The sequence below is a fragment of the Lontra canadensis genome, unplaced genomic scaffold (assembly GCF_010015895.1).
Source record: "Lontra canadensis isolate GAN:19392208 unplaced genomic scaffold, GSC_riverotter_1.0 scaffold171, whole genome shotgun sequence".
In the NCBI taxonomy this organism is placed as follows: Eukaryota; Metazoa; Chordata; class Mammalia; order Carnivora; family Mustelidae; genus Lontra; species Lontra canadensis.
In genome coordinates, this window is record NW_022631165.1 from 2,060,274 (window position 1) to 2,087,846 (window position 27,573).

General features: G+C 60.9%; 1 protein-coding gene across 1 annotated transcript; it reads left to right on the forward strand.

Annotated features, from left to right (window-relative positions):
- The first annotated feature begins 3,860 nt into the window (after positions 1 to 3,860).
- KCTD5 (potassium channel tetramerization domain containing 5) lies at positions 3,861 to 26,575 on the forward strand. The gene is made up of 6 exons (XM_032846127.1): positions 3,861 to 4,142; positions 13,850 to 13,958; positions 15,581 to 15,672; positions 17,443 to 17,538; positions 20,091 to 20,216; positions 25,795 to 26,575. Exons 1-6 carry the CDS (start codon positions 3,891 to 3,893, stop codon positions 25,822 to 25,824), a joined length of 705 nt encoding a protein of 234 aa, XP_032702018.1. The 5' UTR covers positions 3,861 to 3,890; the 3' UTR covers positions 25,825 to 26,575.
- Positions 26,576 to 27,573: the final 998 nt, after the last annotated feature.

A 27,573-nucleotide genomic window follows, 5' to 3' on the forward strand; every position in this document is an offset into this window, starting at 1 on the left:
ATTTGCCTTTCTCGGAGCCCCCACGCCCGTGGGTGGGCCGTTCGGAGCGTTGGGGGCTGCTGCTGCACCACGGCTTCCGCGGGTCCGGCTACAGGGACGAGCGGAGCTGGCACCGGTTGAACGAGAGCACTCAGCTGGGCTGCTCTGGGGGAGACGGGAGTCCGCTGCTGCCTTCCCCCTGAACGGTGCCACTGCCTCCTGGGCTTCACCCCCCGCTCCATCGTGGCCTCCAAAACTAGAGAATGAGGGGTTCGGGGTTCAGCTTGCAGCTGACAGAATTGAAGTGACTGCCCTTACCTGAGCCAGGGACAGCTGAGCCCTTCTCCGCATGCCACCTTCCTCTCTCTCAGAGCCCTCGCGCCCCCAAAGGCACATGCATGTTCTTTCCCTGCCCTGTGCTCGCCCGTGTCCGCTTTCGTCGCGTGCAGCTCGTCCTCGGAGCTCCTGCCCCGGCGTGCGGGCGCCTTGCCTTCTACGACGTGGGCATGGCTGTCGGTCGAGTATGCACACAGGCGTACGTGAAAGGACGGATGATTTAGCCACGCCGAGAAAGTGCCCTGCTGCTGACTAGATCCAGGAGCCGTGTGTCAGTGAGGGCAAGGAGAAGGTTCAGTGCCAAACCGCATAGCCGGCAAGCAGGGCCGGTCCCACACCACGTGGCCTCGCCAGGCATAGGGTAGGGGGCTGGCCTGTGGCCTCCACAGGCTCAGGGGGCCCCCCGCGCGTCGCCCCTCTCTGGGAACTCCAGGAAGCCAGGTTTGGGTGGGACTGTTTCCTTTCCTCTTTCTGTGGGCCTGAGCAGGAGTGTGGACACTGGGTTGTGGTATCAGGTGGCCCCATGGGCTGCACAAGGCCCTGCCTGGGGCCCGGCACTGTGCTGTCCTGCTGTTCTGATCTTGGCTCTCAGGAGAGCGTGTTACACACCTGCTTGCGGGAGATGCCTCACGCTCGTGCCAGGGCTGGCAGGACCCGCGCCTTCTCCAGGCCCCTGCTGCCGCTCTGTGGTATTTGTGGCCAAGGCCTGTGGGCATCGCAGGAGGCAGCCCCGTGGCACAGACTCTCCCAGGGCCATGTGCCAGCCCAGGGGTTCCAGGTGGTTCTGTGCTTTCTTCAAACATTTTGTTTTCCAAGAGTATCGCCTGTAGGCTTTCCGCCCAGGAGAGACCACCCCCCCCCCCCCGCATGCACACACATGTGTTTGCTTTTTGAACTAAACTGGGAACATGAAGCACACACTGTTCTGCGTCTAGCTTGTTTCACTCGATCGTTAATCTTGGGCCTTTCTCCACGTCACAAACAGTGATTAAAAACGTTTTTAGTGATTGTAGAGCTTAATGGTTATAAATTTTACCATCACCTATCTGACCATTTTCCTATTATAAAACATTTGGATGGTCTCTGGGTTTTCACTATTTACATCATGCTGTGGTGGATATCCTAAATCCTGGATTTTGACTCCGATGCCCCCCCCGCCCCACCCCCAGTTTCTAGAGGTAGTGTTTTGGGGTCACAGAGTGTTTGTTTTCAAGGTGGCGTTAGTCTGTGTTGCTCCGTCTTGACCTGAGGCTTGGGTGCTCAGAGCTAGTCCACAAGCTCCTCATTCAGAACAAATCCGTCTCTGCTAAAGTGTGTGTCCCAAAGGATGTCCCAGTAAGACACTCTTTTTTTTCTCCCCCACAATGCTAAAGTGATCCCATTTATTGCAGCCCGTTTGTGACAGATTCTTCCGAAAGTCGTTTCCTTATTTTCATGGACGATCTGATGACGCTTGCATGTTAGCACCTTCCCGTCCCTGCTGCCAAGGCTTTCAGGCGCTTGCTGGGATTTTCCGAAGCTTGTGCTTCGTGTCCACAACGGTACTGAATCTGCATCTGCACAGGCAGCAGAGATACTGAACTGACCTTGCCACACACTCAGTGCGTGATTTGTCATTAAGTTTGCAGACTCAGAAAATACACTGGGCCATTTGGAATCCTTAGAAGAGCAAACCCTCTGCTTGAGAAAGAGACCACGGAGGCAGCTGGGTTTCCCGGAAGGCTGTTGGCCCCACGCTGCTCAAGGCGTGGTGCTCAGTACGGAGGTCTCAGCCGTTCATTCCAGCGCAGCGGCCAGGCCTTCTCCAGTAGAGGCTGGTGGCCCTGACCCTTTTGGCCTTTGGGACTCCTTCCCTGTCCGCCCTTGCGGTGTTGCAGGTTGTCTGGCTGGCTTCAAACCCAGGCCACCCAGTTTGCTTTCATTCCTAATTTCTCCACTGTAGTTTGGGGTCCACTAATTGCGAGGGGAGAGGTGCGTGAGAGATTTCTTCTGGTGCCGTACGCAGCATCACAAGTCTGCCAGAGATTTTGGCTAGATTGTGCAGAACTGGACTTCCTGCCCTCCCCTGACACCCCAGGTCCCCCGCCCCCTGTCTGATGCACAGACTGGGGGTGCTCACTCCCCAGATGCAGAGGCTGCAGCCACTTGCCAGAGTACGATAAAGGTACTGTTCTTGGAGATGTCGCCATGTACGTCTTCCCACATCCTTTCTTTTCATCCAGAGCTCACGTGAGCTGACGGTGACTCCGGTGGGTGTGGCCCTTCCCTCTTAGGCAGCCTATATGGCAAGTGCCTTAAATCAGGGCAGGAGTCCCTTCCAGAGCGTCCGAGGGGTGCAGGCTGCCGGCCCGGGTTGCGGAGTTGCAAATCAGGCTGCCTGTGGAGAACTGGTTTGGGGAAGGAGCTGTTGCAGCGAAGAGCCATTTTCCCTGTGGCTCAAGACTGCTGTGACAGACAGCTGGACCGGCCTGCATGGGTACCTGTTTTCCCCAGAACCCACTTCTTCAGTATGAAGAAGCACCAACCTTCGCGTGCAGAGAACTTTTTACAAAGGCAGACCTTTTCTTCGCGTGTGATGCGCCCTAGTCCCAACCCGTCTGGCAGAATGACTTAGGAATAGGGGTCATTTTGCTGGTGAAAAGCCTCTATCCTTACCAGAAGTTTGATTGGACGTTGACAAAAATAAATTTTTGCAGTATTTAGAGCTGCTGTAGCTGTTCCTTTACACAAAATAGGATGAATCAATAGTATGGTAGCTGTCTTTCAGGTTGGTGGCAGTCAGTTAGAACATGTGTAAAATTCTCTACCTGGTCTGTAGCTGTAACTGTGATGTACAGGCAAAGCAAAAATTTAAAACCTATGAAAACAAATAATGCAATGATATTAGGATATACACTTTTGTATTTTTATTCTTATATAAGGTTATTTGCTGGCTATTGTTGGCCTCTAGTTCAGTCTGTGTTATTTAAAATCTAATATATGAATTATTTGGATTGAATTCATGTTCGGGGCCACGTTGTTGTATGTATTGATGTACAGCCTTGAATGTGAATAATTATTGTAAACTATATTTTACAACTTTTTTTCTGGCTTTATTATATAAATTTTCTATTTGGTCAATGATTTAATCATATAATTTAATGAATCTGTTTCTTCTCTTTTTTTCAAATATTTGTGCTTTAGATGTAGTTACTGGATGATGAATTTTCCACGTATGCTCGGTAGTCTTGTAATAAAAAAGCATGTAGAGTGTAGACGGTCGCTGGCGTAACTCTTCTTTGACCGGGGGCGCGGGTCGGGCACAGTGGCCACCTGCATTCCGGGCCCGGAACCCAGCGTCTGCGCGGTGCACGCCCGCGGGGCGGAGGCCGGCGAGCCCTTCGAGCCCGACGCCCAGCTCCGGCCGGAAGGGGGCTCGGCCGGCCGCTTTTCCGGACCGGAACTTCCGCCTGCCGCGTGACACCAGGGCGGGCGCGTTATGAGGGCGGACCCGTGGGCGGGACAGAGCGAGGAGGACGGTATTAAAGGCCGGACGCTTCCGGTGGGGAGGATCTGTGGCGGGGCTTGCTGGGATCATGGCGGAGAATCACTGCGAGGTGCTGCCGCCGGCCCCGGGCGGCCTCGGGGCGGGGCTGGGGGCCGGCCTGTGCCGCCGCTGCAGCGCGGGGCTCGGCGCCCTGGCCCAGCGCCCCGGCGGGGTGTCCAAGTGGGTCCGGCTCAACGTCGGCGGCACCTACTTCCTCACCACCCGGCAGACGCTGTGCCGGGACCCGAAATCCTTCCTGTACCGTCTGTGCCAGGCCGACCCCGACCTGGACTCGGACAAGGTGAGGGCCGCCCGACTCCCCGTCCCGGGCCGGGGAGGCCGCGGCTGGTTGCCCGGGCGCCCACCGCCCTTGAGGACGCGCGGCCGGCCCGCCTCGGCTCGCTCTCGCCCCCTCCGCCCCCCGGCGGAGCTTTCCCACGCCCCGGACCTTGCTGGGGATCCACTTTCTTTTCCCCCGTGGGAGCGCCTCGTCTGTGTCCCCGTGTACTTCGTGGTCCTGGAATCGGAGAGCCCTGGCCGCCTCCTCATCTTCTCGCATTCCAGACGTTTGCCTTCACGTTGGCGTGGGGGGGGGGTGACACGGGTGACCTGCCTTTCCCAGTGACTTGCATTTAGAGAGTTGGCGCTCCGTCGTTTACAGCCACAACACGCGCCCACTCAGCACTCGCAGAAGGGGCCGTCCGTGGAGTAATTTCTCAAAGCGAAGGTTGCGCGGGCCGAGGGGTGGCCAGGAGGGACCAGGTAGGGATGTTTTTACGGGCTGCGTCCCCACCGGCCTCCCGAAAGGGGAGCTTGTCTTTCATTAAGGGCTCCTCCGGTGGTGCCGATCATAATGGAAACTGGATTATTCCCTTTGTGAGACCCGTGTGGCTGAGAAGAGCGGCTCAGGATCTGTACCGGCTGAGACTCGGAGAAGGCTCAGTCGTAAGAGTAGTTGTCACCTATATTTATCCCAGGCGGTTCACAACCTTCTAACTTTCCTTGGTCTTCTCAGTGGAGCGTACATAATTACACTTGGCTTTGTGCCTCGTCCTCTCAACGCTTGCCAGGCACAAGTCTTCCCAGAGAGATGCAGCTCCCTCTTCAAGTTTGGGAAGGCTGACGGAGCCCATCCTCCGGGTGGCGTGACCTTAGGATCCAGAAACGAGAGCTCCTGAGCTACCACAAGACCACTTGTCCTTGGCAGAAATCAGGGTTTGAGATGCCCGCGCTCCAGTCGTCCCCCTGCCCACGCCGCCGACCCCAGCTGCTTCCACCGCTTTGACCCAGCTCTCCGCTGGTGGAGAACTGACCTCCCAGAAAATGGCAGACCTCTCCAGGACAGAAATAGGCTTTTGTTTGCTGTGATTTTCCTTTCATGGTGAGGGTGTACGTTTTTCTGTTGGTTGGTTGGTTGGTATTAAAACCCTGGGCCACAGCGGTCATTCACTGGGATTTCTACTTGAGAGTTCCTGTTTTGTAGATCGAATCTGATTTTTAAAAATTTCTCTTGTCCATTGCATTTTTTTTTCTTTTTTGAGGCACAGTCTCTCTGTTCACTAAAACAATTAAGGCAGAGCCAATGAACGATAGCCCTCCCAGTTAAGTCCGTTTGTGCCTCCATTTTACTGTCTCAAAACGACTTAAAAAAAAAAAAACAAAACATGCTTACTGTAAATAACAGCCCTTTGGGGGAGGTAGTTAACCCACCGGAATGCATCTGGTGCAATGCATCTGGTGCGGTCGCTTCTTGTCACCGTGGGGCGCTTGCCCGCATTTGATCTCCAGGTTTTAAGAGTGAACTTTAGAACACGAAGGAAATGCAGCAGATACTGTTTCTGTCTCATAGGATAGTTGCTCGCGAATAAGCGTGCGTTTTTGTCGAGCGTAATGGGAGTTTGCCAGAAAGAGTAATGCTGATTCACATCGGTCGGGGCCGGAGAGTGAGTTCTTTCCTTCAGATGAGCTGCAAAGTGTAAGATACTGGGTCTCCTCAGTGCCGTTTCCCCCCTCTGCCTTTCTAATGAAAGAATGTCCCAGGGATTCACTCCTAGATAATTAGACCCTGTGTGAGAGGAAGCGGAGGCTGAGGGCGGAGGGGAAGGGGTGTTTGGAAGAGTGGGACAGCCAGTGATTAGGACATGATGGAAGAGAAACAGGATGTTGATTCACTTGTAAAAACCTCGAAGCCCTCACTTCATAGTTAAAATGGATGAAAGCATACCTGACAGATGTCCCTAGGGCTGGACGTCAGCACAGACCTGGTGGAAGGTTCCTGCTGGGCACCTGGAGAGTGTTTATTGAGCTCCTGGGCTCCAGCAAGCTGGTGCTTGGATAGGGGTTGAGTGGGGAGATTGGGGCGGGGGGGTGTTGTTCCATGGAAGGGGAGACCAGGAACCTTTTGGGAGCCCGATGGGTTGAAATTCATTGGGAAAGTGCCTGGAGCTTGCTCTTAAACACTGCGGGAGCCTGTGGGAGAGGTGGAGTGATGGAGTGTTTTCTGAAGGCCACGAACAGGTTGTTAGGGAGGAGGTGGGGAGCAGGACTGCAGGCGGTCCCCCTCCCCCTAAGTCCGTGTTCCCTCTCTCGGGACTAAGCCTGAGACCAGCTCTGGGCTGCAAACCCTTACCCTCCTGTCTCAGTGCTGACTCTAGCCCCACGGCTGCCGTGCGGCTCTCTGTAGACTGGTCAAGTATGAATTCTCACTTCCTCAGTGGGGCTGCGTCTGGGGTGTTCATTTCAGCCTCTGCCCCCCTGCTGTCTGGGTCATCTTCTCCCAGGTTCTCGTAAGGGGTGGGCGGGGTGTGACACTCCTTCCTGGAAGTGCTTGGTGAATGCTTGATGTGTGATTCATTGGGGTTAAGTCTCTTTGGATTCCATGGTACCTGGCCCGTCAGGCACTGCTGAAAACAGGGTAGCGTTTGTTCAGAGCTGAATCAGCCCGTGTTTCGGTGTGGAGATGCTTGCTCTAGGAGTTGAAAGGGAAACAGGAAATACTGATGCTTGGTGGTTGGAAACCACTCAGATTAAGTAGGATTTGAGGTGGGTTCTGTGCTGCCTGAGCCAGGCCTGGAGAAAACCTGAGCTTTTGTCCTGGCAGATGCTGTGTTGCAGATGGGTCTTTGAGGGGTGGGGCCGTCACAGGGCCTCTTGGTGACCTGTCACTTGCAGCTCTTTGCCTGTGCTCACTCTGGGTGCGCTTGGTGTTGGCAAGAGTGCTGGGATTGGAGAGAGAGTGGAAGGGAGTTTACAGGCACGGCCAAGCGATGAGGGATGTGGGTGGAAGTACAAACTTTTAAGTTGCTTGGCAAGAGAAGTGGGGATTCCTTAGTGTGGAAAGAGCAGATTACGCTCCAGGGAACTAAATCAGAGACGAAAGGCTAACTTCTCGAATTCCGAAGGGCATCCCGGGCACCCGAGAGAGCCGTGTTGTCCTGTCTGAGGCCCGGAGTGGGTGACCTGAGACTCTGGTGCATTTCATTTCACGCTGTGGTCAAGGATGTGGCTCTGAGCATGTTCTTAGCCCTGGCCACGTGCCGTGGTTGGCCTAGGACCCAGGCCGAGGGAGGGGCCCCCGCCTTCCCCCTGTGCAGCAGATGCTTGCTGGCAGAGCCCACGGTACATCTCCACAGGGCACCTGAGTGGACAGCCCCGGACCCGAAGCAGCCTGTGAGTCCAGTCCAGGCCAGACCGTCCTAGGAAGGGACTTGCATTAAGTGAGAAGAGCTTGCTCTAGGGCATCAGACACAGGCCCTGGGCCTGCAGCTGTCCCCGCCGTCGGCTGTCTGAGGGCAGCCCGGGCGGAAAGGGTCGTCTCTGCACTTCCTCTTTCTGCCCCGCACGGGGACTAGGCTTGGTTTGGAGCTGTGCTCAGAGCCACATCCTCAACCACAGGACCCCGTGGCCCACCGGGCTGATGCTGCTAATCGGTTTCATTCCGGCTCGCTGCCAGGGTGTCCGTGGCTGCTCTCACCCACGGCTGCGCGCTCACAGCTCCCTTCCAGGGCCGCTGCAGGTCAGCAGTCCGTAAAGTCCTGTAAACGGGCCGGCTCCGCACCGAGGGAGGTTTGCGTGTGGCCCGGGGGCTCCCCCCAGACTGCAGAGCTCCAGAAACGTCCGGGCCGGCGCCGGTGTGCTGTGGGTACTGGAGACGGGGCGTCTTCTCTGGTGGCAGAGCGAGACTGGGGACTTGGGCCTGGCTTGGACCTTTACCAGAACTTAACCCGCTGTGCAGCCCTGGGGTACGGAGGAGCTATGAGCGTTGAGGAAGACGGTGCGGGCCACAGCACCTCACACTGCCCCCTGTTTTGTTCTTAGAGAGGGCGCTTTCCTCTCTGCTTCGGAATTTGTCCTTGCTGCGGTTTGTGTCACGCGCGTAGCCTCTGAATTACCGCCCAGCCTGGTCTGCGCTGCCGGCCTCGAAAGGCGCTGTGCGTGCGTGAGCCCGGCCCTCCGGCCCTCCCGCCCTCCCGCCCTTCGTGCTGGCCTCTTTGCACTCGGCCCGGAGCTCCTGGCCGAGCTGAGGACAGGCCCGAGGGCGGCTTCCCAGCTCTGGAGCCTGGGCCGTCGGGGAGGGACACAGCTTCCTGGGCAGCCAGCGAGTTTTCTTGCAAGAAACGAGGTCTTGGAGCCTGGCGAGCGTGACTCCAGGGTTCCGGTCCCATCCGCCCGCGTGTTCAGAATGGGCTTGAGGCGTCCGCGTGTGGGTGTGCACGAGTGGCTCTTCCCATGGTCCGCATTCCAGTGGCTTCTAGTTTCCTCAGCAGTTGGGCTTCTGGGAGCTTGGCCTGGTTTTGCCAGTCAGGCTTGGGTGGCCCCAGTTGTGGAGGTGGTGAGCTGGGTCAGCTCCAGCAGAGAGACTGAGGTGGGTTTTTGGAAACAGGTCAGGGAGAGGCAGGCCGCAGGGGCACTGGCCGAGCCCCAGCACTGTGCAGTGGGCAAGGAGTGGGGAGGTGCGGCGAGGTAGCAGAGGAGCCACGGGCCTGCCCTTCGGCCCCAGCAAGAAGCACGGGTGAACTCCGCACCAGATCTGCCCGTGGGGCTGGGTGTGGGAAGAGAGCAGAGGCCGCCTTGGAGCCAGCAGGGCGGTGGCTGCGGGGACAGCTGGCGGGGCGGGCTCGAGGGCCTCCCAGGAGCAGTGGGCTAGGCTGAGGCGTGGGCAGCGTGGCGCCTGGGGACCCGGGGGCTCTGGGCTTGAGGAGGCCTCCCCTCCGAGGTGGCCGAGGGGTGTTGCAGCTGGGGACCCTGGGTCAGTCACTGTGTGGTGCTTCTGCCCCAGGTGATTGTGGTGCCCCCCCCCCCCCCGTTTCTGTCGCTAGCTGGCTTTCTCGTGCCAGCAGGTTTATGTTAAACATGCACTCTCACCCCAGAGTCAGTAATGTGACATGTGTAGAGGACTTAGGTGCAGGTGTTCTGAGGCTAGACCTTCTCGGGAGGGGAGCACCTGCGAAGGCCTGGCAGACACTCGGTCCCTGGCTTTGTGGCATGAATGTTCACGGCAGCTGTGACTCTGATGGCTGGCTCTCGGGCTGCCCAGTCCACTGAGCACCTTGCCCAGGACTGTCCCTTGGCCCCAGGGTGACCCAGCCCCTGTGTATGCACAGGTGACCTGGCATCTGCTGGCAGTGCCCCCGGTCCTGCCACACTGAGTGGGTCACTCTGAATCACCCCCACGGGTTCCTGGGGTCCCGGGGGACCTGCCGTGGCTGAGTCTGAGACACCCTTGCTCAGGAGGAGCCTGGGCCTTGCGGGGGTCCTTTCATACAGGCCTCCGTGTTTGCTTCCGGGCGAGCCTCATCTGGTCGTGTATGCCATTCTAAATTGGGATGCTCTGGGGGTCAGGGCCCTGGGAGCTGGGTGCTGTTGGAGGTCTGAGGGGGGTTGTTGCCAGGGCCGGCACTGAGGTTGGGAATGACCTGGAACCTGGACGCACGCACCCCGCCTCGGCCCCCGGTGGGCAAGGGAGTGGGAGTGCGCCTGATCCCGCACACATGGGCGTCTCGGGGGGGCTCGCGCAGGGAACGCGCAGTCAGAGCCCGCTGACACTCCCGGGGCCACGGCTCTCTCCGGTCTCCGGGTCTCTGCCTCTCCTTTGTAACTGGTGACATCCCAGGCCTCTCCTGGACGGAGGTTTGACAGACTGTAGAAAATGAAACCGGAGAGGGTGGAAGTTGAAGGTTTCTTGTGCAAATTTGGAACAGCCCCTCGAGATGGATCATTTTAGGGTAAAAGCTGAGTATTTCTAATTAGGTTGATCGCGGATGTCGGTGCACAGAGAATTCTGTGCGTTTACATTGAGATTTTCACAGGGAGATGTGACGGAATTTTTCTCCCATTTAGCTCAGGACACTCAGCCCTCCTCATTTCCAGGCTCCAGCGGCTGGGCTTTATCCCGCAACAAGGGGGTGGCAGAGCCCTGCTTCCCGGCGTGTTTGTGGAGGCCCTGGAGGTGGTGGAACCGGGCCAAGTGCAGATGCTCCACGGAGAGCGCGCTCCCAGAGCTCTTGTCCATTTAGAATCTTGGGGAGAGTTCAGCATCCCTGACCCTCACTCCTCATCACCGTTTCCAGGACCAGCTGGCCCTGAGGGATGAGCAGCCCCCGCCTTACCCGTGGCACTTTGCTGGGCGGTGCGTGCGATCCTGCCCCCTGCCCCTCATGGCCAGGTTTTACTTCTGGGTACAGAGTGAGTGGGGAGACCCTGGGTCTTGGGGGCTGCCTCCCGAGGGGCGCGGGTGTGTTTCTGCCCCTTGCAGAACGTTGTTTCCTAACCAGCGGTGTGGGCTGAGGATGCTGGGTAGGCCCGGAAAGGAAAGAACGGGCCAGGTTGGGGAGGGGACAGGAGTTTCAAGTCAGGATTGTCCTCTCTGCCTCCTGTCCTTGTCGGGGCCGCAGTTAGGGGTCTCCTGCGAAAGCATGTGATGTGGGCTTGGCCCTACCTTTGCTCACTGGCTCCTTTGGAGAAATGACTGTGCACAGGGGGCTCGTGGCCAGGGCGCGATCTCTGGCCTGGCCGCCTCCCTGCCTGGCGCCAGTGGCCCAGCAGCCCAAGCTTAGGGGTCCAGGCTTCAGACTTGCCGGGCAAACCAGCAGCTTGGCCTTGGAGCGGGTCCCCCTAGGAGAGGGATCCAGGTGACCCGGACATCCTCGGGCTGCCCTGCTCCCAGCGTGCGGACTGACAGTCTGTGGGGAGTTGGCCCTCATTACATATCTCTAAGCCAGGGCCAGCTTCCCCTGTTTCAAGTCTTTAAGGTGCATGTGTATTTTTAAAGCTAGCACTTCGCAAGTAGGTCAGACGCTAATTCAGTGAGAAGTGGGGAAGGTCAACAGAGGGAAATGATTTGTCAAGAAAGGAGGCTTAATTCAGGCTCTTTTACAAAAACACACAAAGCTTGCCACTCTACAAATGTAGCACACGCTTGCATAAATCGAGGACAGGATGGCCAGAGGAGACGAGGGACTCTCAAGTCTTGCCACCAGCCAGCGTTTGTGTCCTGCTCCCATTCCCTGCTGCCCGTCGCCGGTGTGAGCAGACCGGGGTCCCCGCGGCGCGTGCGGACACGGTGGAGCTGACTGCGTGCGGCCCTTGCTGCCCACCCCACACCCGTCGCCAGTGTAGGTGGCACCAAGATGCTGTTCTCCGGGCTTTTGCAGAAGTGAGCCTGAGATTTATATTCTGAATTGGGTTTTTTTGTTTGTTTCTTCTTTCTGTGTTGTGTGTTTTTCCTTATTTCTGCTGTGGGCGGGAGGCCCCCAGGGCTGCACGCCCAGCTCAGCCAGTGAGGGGCCGTGTCAGCGAGCCGGCCGCAGTGTCCTGGGAGCCCGTCTGCAGCCTGCCCTTGCCCCGCTCAGCAGCTCGAGAGCCTGCTGCCTCTGCGCATCTCGGTGAGAGTCTGTGAGCCTCTGGGCAGCAGCCCGAGATAAAGCCCAGTGGGGTTTTGGGGTCTTGGCGTTGGGTCCCCCGCACTTGCTGTGGAGGCTGAACCCACCCACCCCCACCCCCAACAAGCACAGGTCCGAGTACAGGGAGTTCGGCGTCCTGACGCTGCCGCCGGCCCCGCCTAACCTCGGACTCCATCAGAGCCAAACAAAGCCCCAGGAAGGAACCGGTCCGAGAGCCTTGGCGGGCCTCCATGGAAGGAACCACTGTTGAGTTTCTGTAAGTGCTGCTCCTCGGTGGCAGGGCTGGGCAGGCCGGCTTGTCACCGGTAGGGGGTGGCACGTCCCGGGTGTCAGATGACTCGGGGCACAGCCTGCCACACAAGGCCATTCAGCGAACCCGCCGTTCTGGGTCCACGACTGTGGGGCCCCCCGGGCAGCCTCGGGATGTGGGCTCCGCATGTCCCTCCACGGCTGGCAGCGTTGGTGGTTTAGTGGTTAGTGGAACTGCCTTCCCTCCAGGGCCGGCGCAGTGGTGCCAACGTGAAGACAGTCGCTGGGCTGAGCGCACGCCGCCTCAACCCGCCGGAGCTTGGGCCTGCTGTGATGGTCCTCTTGGGCCCCTAGTCTGGGTCCGCTGGGGCCTGGGCCCAGTGTGACGAGGAGGTTCCCCAGGTGCCCTGAGGGCAGACATGAGCCCTGTCCCTGTCTGATCTTGTCCTTCTGCTAGCTGTCTGTCGAGGTAGTGGTGAGCCATTGGGTCATCCCTGAGCTTGGTGACGCACCGATGTCTTGCACTGGGCTCTTTTCACACCTGAGCCGGGGTTGGGGACAAGCCCCCGACTTCATGGCCACTTTTTGCCAGTAGGGAGACTGGTAGAGCATCCTTCCTCCAGAAGCTGGTCCACGGGTTCCTTGGTCTTGCTCAGAGAATGGTAGGGGTCCAGAGAGATGGGAGGCAGGGGTCCATGGCGGGGTGGAGGGGGTCGAGCACGAGGATGAACTCGGGAGGTCTGTGTGTGGTTGGGACAGCACCTTGGGGAACAGAAGCCCACGGGAGCAGGCCGTGGCCTGTCTTGCCAGGAGGTTGGGCTGAGTGCCTGGGTCCTGCCCACTGAGCATCAAGGGTCCAGGTCTCGGCACGCCCACATCCAGAGCCCTAATTGACTTGATGTAAGAAGAGCAGGTCTGCAGTGGGGAAGGGGGTGGCGTCAGGAAGCCTCTGGCACATGTTGGTGAGAAGTAGGGCCCTCATGTGGCCTACTGCTTTACGGTCAGGACGCTTCCCGCTGCCCAAGGTCTGTGGCCAGTGTCCGTAGGCACAGACACCCAGGAGCTCCAGGTGTTCCCGCCACCATGCTCGCCCTGCGAGAAGTGCTGACACACTGTTCTCTGCGTGTCCCACTGTCTCGGCTGGTCACGCTCCTGCTGAGGGTCCCCCAGAGCCCACCACACTGACCGCTCCATTGACTCATGGAGTCACCCTGTTGTCTCGGGGGCCTCCCTGGGGCCACGGGGAGGGGAGGTGGGCTCACGGGAGGTGCAGGACCCACCGTGGGCACTGGCGGACACGCAGCTGCTGTGTGGTCTGTCCTTGCAGGGCTGCCCCATGGGAAGGCAGCCTCGGCCAGGCCCTGCCCAGCAGACCCACGGCAGGTGTGCAGTGTCCTTGCTCATTTGGTCAGCAATCTCTGGGAGGCCTTGGGGCCACCTTGCCGTGGAAGACAGGCCTCTCCGCAGGGTTCTGTGCGCCTCTCTGATCCCCTCCCCCGATGAGAAGTCCCTGCCACAGGTGCCCAGGGGGAGAGTGTGTGTTAGGTCCTTCGTGCTGGGCAGCGTTGAGCCGCACGGAGGCCAAACCGTGCCTTGAGCCACGGTCACCATGCTACCAAGGACATAAAGGGAGGTGAACTTGGCCTAGACGTGAGGTGGTGACACACGAGGGTGCGAGGCTGCCAGCTGCCAGAGGTGTGCACAGCTGCCTCCTGAAGTGCCGTGGCAGTCTGGTTGTGGGGTAAGGGACACACAGGACCCGCGTGCCTCTGCAGCCATCTCCGTGCGGCCTGGCCTGGAGTCACTTGGGGGACCCTTGCCTTGCCCTCCAGGACTCAGGGTGCTCTCTTCCTTGTAGGATGAAACGGGTGCCTATTTAATCGACAGAGACCCCACCTACTTTGGGCCCGTGCTGAACTACCTGAGACACGGGAAACTGGTCGTCAACAAAGACCTCGCAGAGGAAGGTGAGTTGGGGCCAGGCGCCCAGTGGACAAGCTGACGGGTCACTTGACACAGACCCCTCGGAGCCCGAGCGACAGGGTTGCGAGGAGCAGGCCCGACACACCTTCCCCTGCAGAAATCCCAGGTGCCCACGTCCCCTCCCTGGCTCCCGGCTGCCTCTCTCCTGTGCCCCACAGGGCAGTGGGCACTGGTCTCCGGGAGGTGGAGGCTGGCCGTGGGCTCTGGGCCGCGTCAGGAGCCTGGCGAGCGATGCCGCTGGGGCTAGCGCTCCCTCTCACGGCGACTTTGGCTCGCACAGCATTGGATGCGGCTGCTGGGTAAGCCCCGGGCACGCTCCTTCCAGGGCCCTCTTCAGCCTCACCTCTGAGCGCCGTCTGTGCCGCCGCAGTCCGGCACTGGGCACGGCGAGTGGGGAGCCTCACGCGTCCGCGGCCCTGAGCGGTCCAGGCACTTCTGCTCCGCGTGGGCTCTGGCTCCTGCTGGACTGCGGTCCTGTAGCCACCGCGGGACTGAACTGGGCTCACTCCTTGCACTCTTGCTGCCTCCTGGTCGGTTTCCTTCCTGGGCCTCCAGCCCGGAGCCTGCGCCTTTTGGCCCTCTGTGTACACGTGCACTCAAACGTTGTGTGGCACCTTCTTTTGTCTCGTTGGTGCATCTGTAAGGTTCAAGCCAGAACTTCACAGCCTGTTCCTGGGGCGGCTTGCTGCAGACAGGCCCCCACCCCCGGCCTCGTCCCTGGCCTCCTGGCCAGCTTCAAACAGTGCGTGTTCAGAAGGGCCCACGTGGCTGCCTGCCTGCCCCTGGGAGTGCAGCGTGTGGAGCACCCCAGCACTCACCCACAGGTGTCGGGGACAGCGGCAGGCTGGTGCCAGGCCTGCGTTCCCTGACTTACACAGCCACATGCCATCCTGAGAAGGACAGCAGAGGTGCAGCCGCCCACTGCCAGCCTCCTCCTCTGACTCTGCTGCCTGGGGACCTGGGTAGAATGCACCTGAGTGGAGTCCACAGCCCCAAGCTGCCGGCGCTGCCACTGTGGGGACACCACGCAGAGCAAGGCCTGGATAGGGCGGCCAGCATGGCCCTTCCAGAATATGCAGGAGGGGTCCTGGGCCCGGAGAGTCCCTCAAAGGGTGCAGCACAAGCAGCAGTCTTGGGGAAGAGAGGCAGCCCTAAACTGGCATGAATCCTAGAGCCAGGAGCAGCCCTCTCAACCAGCCTGTCTTCCAGTTGAATGGGGAAACTGAGGCACCAAGTGACAGACCTGCATGAGGCCATCTGCCACCTCTGGGCCTCATGCGAGGGAAGTAGATGACCCGCGGGCAACGGAGGGAAAGTCTCTGAGTTCCATCCAGGGGTGCCCAGGGCGGAGCTCAGAGTAGATGTGTGTGTGACAGAGTGCCCAGTAGGCCACCTGGAGTGGCATGTGCCAATGGTTTGTTCAGGAAATGGGCCCTCTGCCCTTGATCCCAGGGTGCCCCACTGAGAGCCAACAGTGTCTGCATGGCGTCCGTTCGGAAAAGCTGAGGAGCTGCTTTGGGCCGGGCCGGGCTCAGGCCGTGGTCCACAGAGGGACAGGGGCAGGATGTTTATTCTTGAATCTGGAAGTTACTTTTTTCTATTCTAGGAGTACTGGAGGAAGCGGAGTTTTACAACATCACCTCACTAATAAAACTTGTAAAGGACAAAATTAGAGAACGAGACAGCAAAACATCACAGGTAAGACCCGTGGCTGTGGCTTCTGAGGCCTGCACGGAGGCACAGCTCCCTCCCTCCCTTCGAGCTGACCAGGGGCAGCCTCTGCAGGAGGCCCTGGTGCTGGCCCTGTCCCACTGGGTTTCCTCGGGCATCGTCCTCATGCCTGACAGCCTGCTCGCTAGCTGTCTCCCGTGGCACTGCCAGCTGGCGCCGTAGCCTGCACGCTGGGCATGTTCACACATCCTGCCCAGCCAGCCCTATGGGAGCCCCACTCCAGGGGGACAAGACAGTGCCATGGGGGCAATTCCAGGGAGGCTTCCAGTGTGAAGCAGGTGTGGACATACCAGGGAGCATACTGGAGCAGGGTGCAGCAAGTGCAAAGGGCCTGCGGCTGGCAGTGCGCTCAGGGGTAGATAGTGGAGGTGGGGGTCCTGCAGGTCAGTGTAGGTTCCAGGAAGTCTTGGCTTTTCCTGGGAGAGGAGGGTGCAGTCAGCATTCTGTGTGCCCGCCTCTGGGGCAGATCGCCTCGGGGAGCCCATGTGCACTTGGCCAGTCGGCAGAGCTGGAGCCAGTCTGTCATCTTCTGCAGAGGGAGGTGCCGATGGGGCTGAGGCGTCCGTCTTTGCTAACACGCCAGTGCCACAGTGGCTGGCAGAGCACCAAGCCGTCTCCCACTGAGCAGCACCTCCGGGAGGATGCCACGCGGTGGATGTGCCCTCAGGGCCGCCTTGGGTATCCGGAGTCTGCACCCACCTGAAGCCCTTTGGCCACCCTGTCCCATCATGGGCTGCCGCTGGGTGTCCGGTGGGCGCCGAACTAGAGCTGTCAGCCTTTGCGAGAGGCTCGCTGACTGCCTGGCCACTCAGAGTGGCCGGTCCTGGGCCACAGTGCCCCCAGCTCTCTCTCCTCCGGGTACCCCTCAGGCACCAGGACAGCGGGGAGGGGCCCACGGAGGGGGCAGGAGACCGACCACGGGCTCCCTGGTCATTTGTGGCCATTTGCTGCCACTTTCCCCTCTGTCCAGCCGTCCTGCTTAATAAATGGGCTGACCCATGCGTGCAGCACTGAGGCCTGTCTGTCTCAGAGTCCCCCTCTGCCTGGTGGGGGTAGAAGAGCCCCTCCATAGGGCCTTGTCATTCTTGTCGTGAATGAGCGCACTGGGGCTGTGCGACAGCCAGCGCCCTCTCGCTGTGACCACTGTGTCATGAGCCGCTGCCTTGACGTCCCAGCACGCGTGTGCCCCCTGTTACAGCTGCCACCTCCCACAGCAGGAGCAGCTCCGCGAGGGCAGGTGGGCACGTCCCTGGGGTGCGGTGAGCACCAGGCAGTGTGCCCGGCATGCAGCTCAGGGGAGGGTGGTGGGTGGGTGCCCGCCGCACTAGGGGACACGCCAGCTTTGGGGAAGCTGCCTCACCTGAGGGAGGGCCCGGTCTGAGGCCATGCGTGGCTCCGCAGGCCTCCCCGCCGGCCCTCCCGGCTGCCCCCGCTCGTAGCCGCGTCCTTGCGTGCTCACGTCTAGCTCGGGGTGCCGCTGGGGTTTCAGGATCGTGACTCCCTGAACTTCGTGATTTAGAAGCAGAAGGACGTTTGATGGCGGAGGAGAACAGCAGCTCTTCAGCCTGTTTTGCTCTGCCGGATGCGTTTGGGCTCGCTCTGCGCGCTGCGACCTGAGCCTGAGGGGCGCGAGCCTGCCCTGGGTCCCCCACGGGGCCGTCCCTAGGATGGGCCCGGGACCGGGCTGCCGGGCTGGGTGCCTGCGGCCCGTCTCAGCCGCGGCTTCCGCTCTCGCAGGTGCCGGTGAAGCACGTGTACCGCGTGCTGCAGTGTCAGGAGGAGGAGCTCACGCAGATGGTGTCCACCATGTCCGACGGCTGGAAGTTCGAGCAGGTGAAGCCCGGGGCCCAGTCATGAGGTGTCGGGGGCCTGCGGCGGCCTGTCGGGGGCCTCCGGCACCTCGCAGACGGCGGCCTGTGCCGTGTCCTGACTGGATTGGTCACAGGTTCGGTGGGGCGGGTGGAGTTGTTCTCGGGGCCCCCCGTGGAAGTCCCATCCGACTTGCCCACACCCTTGTCTTTTAGTTCTCCGTCTTCCTTGAGCCCGTGCTTTGCAGGGACTGTTCTCTCTGCTCCCATCTGGCCTCTCCGTGCGCGTGGGATTGACCGCCTGAGTGCGTCCCGGCCCGACCCCACCTTCCCGTCCCCTCACATCCCCTCCCATGCTGGCTGAGCAGGTGGCGGCTTGGGCTCCTTTGTGCTACGGTTGGCACAGATGCCCTTCCCAGCGGGGCTGCTCTGTGGCCCCCAGTCCCTCTCCTGCCCTCGGCTCTGGTGCAGCTGTGCCCTCCCCTCGGCCGGCCTGACGCGGGGGTGCGCGAGTGCTCCTTCCCTTTGTGGAGCGCGGGCTCCCCGCCTGTGCAGCTGCGGCCACGGGTGGCCTGGGAGCACATCCGGGATGCTCACTCATTCTCGGGCACCTTTTCCACGAAGTGCCCACTGTTCCTGTCCCTCAGGCAGGGTGGGACTAAGGCTCGGACCTGTGACCCGGCCCGGCCCCCCAGCCCCAGGTCTCAGCCGCCCGGCTCGCCAGGCCCCTCAGGCCTCAGAGCTTTCTGCTTCTGTCCAGTGCAGGTTCCAGCTGCGGCAAGCGGTCCCATGGGAGAGAGGGTGGGAAAGGACAGGCTCATCCCAGGCTCCCTTCTGATTAGGCCACGCCTTTTCTTTGGGTCCTTTGAAACAGTGGGTCACGTGGTAGAGCATGCTTGGGGTCCCCTTAAAATGTCACGAAGACAGCTGCAGGGTTTGCGTTCTCCCTCCCATCCGCGGGGCCTGGAAGGGTAGCAGGGTAAGCAGCTGGGCCCTGCGGCCACCAGGGCTGCTCTCCGTGTCCTCTCACAGTGTTGCCTGCGTGCTGGGGATCCAGGGAGCGTCTGACCTCGTTACACTCGTGCCAGAGACCGTGCCGAGACAGAGGTCCCCTCCCGTGCCCCTGGTGTCCTCCCTTGCCGTGCGGCCCGGAGAAGGCAAACCGGTCAGGGCATTGACCTGGCCGCCATCGCCGGGAGCAAAGCCCCTCTGTAGCTCTCTCGCTGAGGAGGAGAATCTCCTGCCTGCTGCGTGGGCCTCTCCCTTCCTCTCTGTGCTCAGCGTGAGGGCTTTGTCCTTAGCTCCCCCGATCAGGTCCCAGACCCCTCACACACGCCAGGTTCCTCTCTTGTCCCTAAGTCGTTGTCGCTGGAGGATGGGCTCCTCCCAGTTCTTGCCCGCGAGACTCCAGAACCAGTCCCGTTTGACGAGGCGTGCTCTCCTTCCCAGAAGCAGGAGCCGGGCCTGCTGTAGGACAGCGGGGTCAGAGCCCTGACAGGTGTTGGCGTCAAGCCCGGGGTCAGCCCGTGGTGAGCGCAGGCGAGAACAAAGTTCCGAGGTTGCTTCGGCCGCCCCGGGGTCTGCGGGGGGCAGGGCACGTCTGTCCAGAGAGCCAGGGAGACACCTCTCCGGGCAACCCTCCAGCGGCCGGCCCGCCGTGCTCTCCCGTCTCTGGCCAGACCGGCTGCGCGGCCGGCGCGCTCTGCTTGCTCGGCCTTGCCCTCCGTCCGCCCCCACGCTGTTCTCATCCTTCCCGCGCTGCGCCTCGAGGTCCCCCGGCCCCTGGCCTTCTCCAGCGTGTGCAGCCAAAGAGCGAGGGCCCTTTAAGGCACTCGTCAGCTCAGCGATCCTGCCCTGGAAAGCCTCTCTGTGGTGTGAGGCTGCCTCTGGCCTCATTTTGCTTCCAGAAGCACATGAGTCTGTGCTGGCTCTGGGGCGGGCTGGAGCGGACCGGCCGGCTGTGTGTGTCCCTGTCGCTGGGGCGGACCGGCCGGCTGTGTGTGTCCCTGTCGCTGGAGCGGACCGGCCGGCTGTGTGTGTCCCTGTCCTATGCCACCAACACCAGCTCAGCCTGAGGTCCTGACCGTGTCCATCTCTGAGATTCAGGCTCTTTGGCCCTGGCACCTGCACCCCATCCCCTCCTGCCCCAGAGTGTGTGCCCTTTCCGGTTACTAGCCCTGCTGGGAGAAGGTCAGCTCAGGCTTCCCCTGGGAGCTTGTTTTCAGCCTGTGCCAAAGGCCTCAACTTCACCACCTGCTCTGAGCCAGCTGCCCCTGCCCCCTCCCACCTCCCAGCACCGGGGCCCTCCTCTCCCATGGGCCCCACAGAAAGTCTGGGAGAGCTGAATGGCCCAGCCGTGATGGCCTGTCCCGTGCATGGTGTTGTCATGGGGTGGCATGTGTGCGTGTCTGTGCCGTGTACGGCTGTGTGGGGATTTCATTAGAAATTAGAAACCTCTTGGCCACAAGCTACGCTGGCTGTCCCCAGCGTGGGCTCCCGGGCTGGCGTGTCCCTGCCGGCAGGAGGGCCAGGCTCGTGCTGCACTGGCCCCATGGTGCTGCCCTTCTCTCCTCCTAGCTGGTCAGCATCGGCTCTTCCTACAACTACGGGAGCGAAGACCAGGCCGAGTTCCTGTGCGTGGTCTCCAAGGAGCTGCACAGCTCCCCGTACGGCACGACCAGTGAGCCCAGCGAGAAAGCCAAGGTGGGTGACCGTGGGCGCCTCCGGCGCTGACCCTCCGGCTCCCATCTGTGGGGGGCTTGTCCGCCTCGTGCTCTCCTTCCTGGGAGTTCTTGCCCGATGCGTCCACAGAGTCCCACAGGGACGACACGAGGGTCCCGCGGGCCGCCATGGTGGAGCGCCACAGGTGGCGGTGCGAGGGGTCTTAGAGCAGGGGCTCCCCTTGAGGCAAGCCCTTGTGGCGTCTGCAGCCCACGCCCTCTGCCCACACCTCTTTGGACAGGCAGAGTTGCTTCTGAAAGTTTGTGTTTCGATGCCAGTTTGGATGGATTTCCTGGGGCTTGGGACATCTGGGCTGGAGAGTGGGGTCTCCCAAGTGGTCCCTGTCTTAGCCACGTCCGACCACATCTTGGGGGCCGTGTTTGATTTGGACAGGGAGCAGCAGATCATGCAGAGGCTCTAATTTCCAGGCTCCTCAGTGGTGGCTCGGCCCGGGCTGTCCCTGTGGGAACTGGCTCCCTGGTGGGCGCAGGCACCTCCATCTCCCAAGGAGGGCAAGGGGTCCCGGGGTCCATGTAGGGCGGCCCCGCCGGGTTTCACGTTAGCCTCACGGCATGGAGCAGCAGCGGGTGTCGCCCCTAGGGTCACGGACTCCAGATGCTTCTGCCCTGGGCTGGCTCTACCCGGCAGGACTCCTGGGCCTTGGAGGCTGGTGGTAGCCTGTCAGCGCTGAAGCCAGTTCTGAGGGGAGCCAGCCCAGAGGATTATAACCAGTGACATTAAATTGGGGGCTCCTGATGCTTCCTGACTCTCAGCTCCCTCCCTCCGCCCCAGGTGGCCCCTCGTTGGTGCTACTGGCCCAGAACTGCCTTGTGACCCTTTCAGGGCCTCCCTTGGAGGTGTGGCCTTAGGAGCAAACAGCACGGTTCCCGTGCGTGTTAGCCTTCCCATGGTGGCCGTCCTCAAGGGGCTCATGGCGGCATGAAGCAGTCCCATGTCTTCACGACGGGGCAACTGTCTGGCACCCAGCGTGTCCAGGCCACTCCCCTGCCGCCCGGGACAGGACTGGGGCGGCAGTGCTCGGCCCAGGGACGTGCTTCCTGTTGAGTCTGGGTTGGAAAGTGACCCCCACCCCCGGGGCCCCAAGTGTCGTGAGGAGCCACATCTTTCCGAGCAGTTGCAGAATTACGGTGTGAGATGTTCACCTGTGGAAGCTCTGGTCTCTGAACTTGAAGTCTTCGTCGCTCTGCTTGAGCGGGACGGCCGCCTGCGCTCCTGTCCGTCCGGGCGCTCTGCGGCTGCACCTCTGCTTTGAGGGAGCTCCAGGTGTGACCCCAAATCCTTTGCTTTTGAAAACGTGCCCTGCTTTTTTCTCCAAAAATACCTGGGTCTGAAGCATGGCTGTCATTGTGGCTCCTAAGCGGGGACAGTGCCAGGAGCTCCCCAGGAGGCAGAACGTGGGTGGCACCTCCAGAATGCTGCGCCAGGCGGGCCCAGTGACCTGGGGATACCAGATGCAGCCTGGTTGTACAGTGCCGCGCCTTCAGGGGGCGCCAGGGGCCAGCCTCCCGGCGCAGGGCGGGATCCGTTGGGCTGCTTAGTGAGGGCAGTGGTGCACGAGGGCAGCCCACCTCCGCCAGATCAGGGGCGTCCCAAACCCATCTGCCAATCCGAGCTGAGCTGGGGGGCTTGCGGGACTCACTGAGGGGACCCTGGGACAGAGAGGGAGCGTATGGGGCTGAGGCCTGGAGCCACGAGCCCTGTGTCAGCGCAGGGCTCCTCTGCCGAGTTGGGACAGGTGGGGGACACAAGACATTGACCACTGGGGGTGTCCCTGCCTCCCCGTGCAGGGATTTAACTGTTGGGTGACACAGACAAGATTGGTAGAGAACTGATGAGTGACTGAGCGTCCACTTGCCTGAGCGCCGCTTTCAGCCCCCTGGCCCGCTGAGCCCACCCCATCATGTTCCTAGACCGTCTGTGTGGCCTGAAGGTCATGGCCATTAAAGGGCCAGTAGCAAAGGCCTCACCGCAGTCTGGGCAAGATTCACTTCCTCACTAAAAGGAGGGCAGGAAGGTCTGGAGCCTTGGGAGCACCAGACCTGGAGGCAGTGGGGCGTCTCCAGCCAGGGTTTCCCTCCATGGCATGTCTGGGCGTGTGGGTTCAGGGCCCAGGACCCCCACATGAGACTGGCCCGTCTCTGCTTCACCACCCAGCACGGTGGGAGGGGGGTGTCCTGGCCTCTGTGTGTGGGCTTCCCCAGCCGCTGCGCCGTCCCAGCCCACACTCACGCTGCCCTCTCTTCTTCTCCCTTGCCGCATGCTGCGTGCCGGGCCAGAGTGACGACGAGGACGCGGGTCACGATGGGGATGACTCAGATTAAGTGTAAATGTCATGGTGAGCTCTGTCACCCTTTAGTGACCACTCACTTTAGTCTCCTTGACCCCAGCCTTTCCTCCGCTGCGCTTTCTGATTCCTGTAGTGGACAGACAACCTTCCGCACTAGACGCTGACTGTAAACGTGCAGTGGAGCCAGCCTGCCTGGGGTGGGGGCTGCCGGCCTGTTTCCTCTAGGGTCTCTGCGTGCGGCATCGGGACCTCGGCTGGGGGGCCTGAGAACCCTGTGCATCGGGCCCTACAATGCCGTCGTTGCCGTGGGTGTCTGTGGGCAGGGACACGGCCTGGCCCTCCTGTTGCTCTGCCATGGGCTCAGAGCCCCAGAGCCAGGGCTGCGCCTCTGCCCCGAGCCTCAGGAGAGGGATGCCGATAGACGGGGGTCTGTGAGGACCTTCTGTCCGTCTGCCCTGTGGGGGGGGTCTCCACAAACGCCCCTCCGCCCCAGCCGGTCCTCACCCCGCCGCCGCTCCCCGCTACATGGGTCCAGAGCCCAACTTTTCCCCGCGAGCCGGGGCTGCCTGCTCTGTGCCCTCAGCTTGCACACAGGGAGTCGAGGCCCAGAGAGGCAGGTTGCAGCTGGGCGAACCACATGCTGTCCACGGGGTCCCCCTGCTCCCTCCAGGCCCCCCACCCCCTGGTCATGGGCCAAGCCATGCCAATTGAGGGCCCTCAGCTTGCACCCTAGGAGCCGCTCGGGAGAGGCGTGTGGCCAGCCAGTCCCCGGAAGGTTGACTGCCAGCCGTGAGAGGTCTGGACTGGGACCGCAGACGGAGAGCAGCATTTACGTGTTCGGTCACTTTTTGGTGACTACGTACACATATAGCGTGTTCAGTCTTGCCTCTTGATCCACCGGCCCTTACGCACTTGTCACCCGGCTCCCTGAGACAGTTTGCCGAGCCCTGGCCTGGACGAGTACGGCCCAGGAGATACAGAGCCCGGGTCCGCCTGTCTCTTCAGACTCTCTGGTAGCCACGTTGAGAAAGTCAAGAGCAACGTGGACTTAAGCTAATCCTATCAATTGAGTATGTGCAGAACCTCAGATCACGGAGGTGTCTGACCGTCCTCACTCAGTCCCTGCAAGCAGACGCATGGTCCGCATCTGCAGCCCACCTCTGTTCGAGTGGCCACGCTGACCTGGCCGGCTGGCTGCTGAGCACGCCTCACAGCCTGTGACAGGAGCCTGGCTGGGCAGCGTGGGTCCCACGGTGGCCCTGACTCTGCATGGCGAAGCCGTGTTCCCCTGCCCTGGCCTGTCCGAGGGGTTGCCGCCTGGGGGATGCTGTGGGTCCCTGTGGGCGGTGGCCCAGGTAAGATCCTGTCTCGGACAGAAGGGCTGTGACTGTCACAGGTCTAGAACTGCTTTTCAGTCCTCATCAGGAGATAGTTTTTGGGGCTGACTCCGGTGGGGCAGCCCCTCTGGCGTGGCCACCTTGCTCCAGGCCACGTTCCGGGGGCACGGGCTTCATCCTCTCTCCTGCGGACTTAGACACTCCGTGTTCTCTGCTGGGCCCCCATGGAGTGAGAGACAGCTCTGCTTAGAGGGCGCCCACAGATCCCAGCTTGCCCGGCAAACAGTGAAGATAGTGGAACTGAGCCCAGCCCTGTGGGAGTAGCAGGGACCTGTGTGTGACAGTCCCAGGTCCCCTCCCCAGACCTCATCCCTCTGACAGGGGCCTCCTGGGCTGTCCCAGCCAGCTGGCAAATCCTACTAGATGTAAGGCCCTGTCGTGGTACAGGCCGAGGAGGGACGTTCAGTCTGGGGCGCTGCTCCGCCATCACAGCTGAAGGTGCATCCTACAGGGGGCAGAGTGGGGTCCCAGGAGGCGGGCGCAGAGGGCAGGAGAGCATGCAGCCATGCCAGCCGGGCGTTCCGGAGCCCTCTGAGACGTGGCAGGCGCGGGCCCAGGGGCCGACAGCGGTATGTAAGGCACGGGGCAGAGGCCGAGTGGCGCTCAATAGCTTGGGCCTTCTTGAGTGGTTCCAAACGAGCCCTAGGTGACTGTGAGTGACCGGTGCCCTGCTCCTGTGGCCTTGCTGCTCTGGGCATCCCCCTGACTGCCCAGCCTGGGAGCAGGTGGCCAGGAGATGCTTTTTGGCCAGAGGGTCCATGTGGGCCTGGACCTGGCGTGAGCAGGCTGGCCCCTCCCAGGGCCCAGCCCCACGTTGTGCCCAGGTCTGGGACTCAGAAACAGTGTCCCCAGAGCTGTATGTGGCTCAACTCTGGAATCCAAGCAGAAGATGCCTCCAGGAGGCTCCTGTCCATGGCCGATGGCACGGGCCATCATACAGCACTGGCCGTGGCTGCACTAGGCCAGGCTGGGACTCGGGCATGTCTCATGGTTCTGTATTGCGTGTGTTCATCGAAATAGCGAGAGATGTGCCGGCTCTGCAGGTGTCCACCCGTGCTCAGGGCTGAGGGAGGCTGGGGGCCCGCTCTCTCACTAAGAAGTGAGAAAAACAGAGACAGGCATGGTGGCCAAGAGGCAGGGGACTCTGCAGGGGTGTAGTGAGGAGAGGCTGGCGGCCTTGAGGCAGCAAGGCCTGCCAGGCAGTGGCAGCATTTGGGCTGAACTGGTGGGTGTGGAGGTGATGGGGTGGTCCTGGGGGCCCAGGCTTAGGGGTCGTGTGACTGGGGCAGGGCTGAGGGGACACCCAGGGGACTTGGTTTGTGATGGGGCCAGGAAGGAGAGGAGGTTGGGGTGGGGCCCGCTGATACATACCCCGAGGCCTCTGGCGGTGCAGCTGTGTCTACAGCCCAGGACCTGGCCAGGCTGGAGGCTCAGGAGTTGGTGCCTGGCAGCCAGGCTCTGGCACCTGCAGGAGAGCAGCGGCAGCCATCAGCGGGTGCTCCCAGGGACCTCTGGGCACTTGGTAAGGAGCCAAGTCCCAGGTGCCTGTCCCCAACACGTCTCAGGCCTCCCCAAGGTTGTCTAGAGGCGCCTGGTGGGGGACAGGCCGGCTACTGAGGTGGGAGGCTGGGGCGTGTGTGTCTGCCATGGGTTGGGATGGAGATCTGGAGGGGCCCCCCAGCTGAGGGTCTCTCAGCCTGTTCTTGGCCCCTGAGCTCCCTGCAGGTGGACTTGGGGTCTTGGGCCCTGCTCCCAGAGCAGTGCTTTACTTCAGGGCCCTGTGGCTCCCAGCTGGCAGCTGGCTGCAGCCCCATCCAGCACCCAGGACCTCACTGTCTGTGTTTGGCATTTTCAGATTTTGCAAGAACGGGGTTCAAGGATGTGAGAAGCACAGTGTTGACGACTGAAGAAGCATTTTATCTTGTCCCAAGTTGCAACGATCTGCCACGTGGAGGAAGCTTGGCCGTGAGAAGAAACCTGTGTTTTACAATTTCTCTATAGAGATCTGGGTGTGGATCCTTTTTTGCCTCTGAGGTGGGCGGTGAGAGACGGGACCCGCTGAGGCCGGGCGTCCCCACTTGGAGCAGACCTGCTAGCCAGGTGGGTGTCCCTACAGGGGCCCCTGTGCCGCATTCCCCGGGCTGCCTGGGCCTGTGGCAGGATACTTCCAGCCAACCCCTGTAATCACCGAAGGTCATTTAAAGGACAGCGCTCTTGGTGCTAACATGAACAGTCTGACGGAGCCTGGGCCTTGTTGGCAGGACGTGGCTGCAGCGCCGTGGCCCCAGGCTCCAGGTGCCCGCTGGTCACCCACTCACGCACCAGGCCCTGGTCCTCGGGTCACGGAGTCCGCGCAACCTCCCTGGAGGAATGGTTGGCGATTTCTCGCAGCTGCGGCGTGTGGCTCCTGAGAGAGGCAACCTCTGCGTGTTCACTACTTCCCGGGCCTCGCCCCTGAGGCCTGGCCTCCTTCAGAGCCCGGCTCCCCCGGCCTGACCCCACCTGGAGCAGTCGAGGCTTCTCCACTTGTGTTTTCCAGGCAAGAGAACTTTGCATCCCTTCTTCCCCCGTGTGGATGGACTACCCAGAGTGCTTAGTCCTTAGAAACGCCTACGAACGCGGCTGCGTTCAGACGGATGTGTGGGGGTAGCAGTTCGGTGCGGCCCGGCCGCGGGCCTGTGGGGAGCTGCTGCTCGTCAGTGCCTTTGTCTCGCCTGGGATGGAGGTCAGGGTGGGGGCCTGTCCGCCTGGCTTCCGGAGCCGAGACTCCAGGTCACGCTGAAACCCGAATGTTTACAGTGCATCACCAGTCTCTCCCTCTTGCCGGCTCGCTCATTTTCTTCGTCTAACTATGCAGTTCTCTCTGGGGTTTGGGGTGTTTGAGATGCGCCCTGTACAGGCTCTGCCCGCGGGACACGACGCCAGAGGGACCAGAACCCCTGTAAACAGCGCCGCCCACAGCTCTGAGGACAGGCCTTCCCTAGCTGTCGGGGGACTGTCAGAGCCGGGGGGGCGGGGGCGGGCTGGCTCGGGTGTGCTCAGTCTCCAGTGCTTCCGGAGGCTTCTTGCCTGTGCCCTCCTCTTTGCCAACAACCTGATGAACCAGGTTCTCCGGCGCCCAGGACTTACCTCCTCCTCTCTGTAAGGTCTCTCATATGTTGTTAAATGTTTGGCTTCAGATTCATCGCAGCCTTTCTAGAGGGCGCCCTGAGGCCCCGGCGACCCATCCTCCCGGTGCGCCTGGGGCGGGGGCAGCCCCTCGTTGGCCTTGGGGTGTACCTGTGGGCGCTGCTGGCCACGTAGCGTCGTTTGATTCATGACCTTGACATAATAGATAGGCTTGTGGTTTTTTAATTTAAAGATATTAAGACTTTAATTCACTAAAATTTATTCTAAGGGGATATTTATACTTTTATACTTTTTTAGGTATCCGTATTTTATCAGCTTACAGTTTAATGCCTAAGTTTCCCCTGAAAATAGCAAATAAAATTGTGTATTTATGAATGACAATAACTGTTAGTGTCTCAAAATGCACAGAGAAGGGGCTGCTGCGCAAGCGCTAAAAGGCTCCAAGGGCCAGTCTCCCACCTTCGCCGGCCTACGCCCTGCTGGCATCCTGCCCCATCCCCAGGGG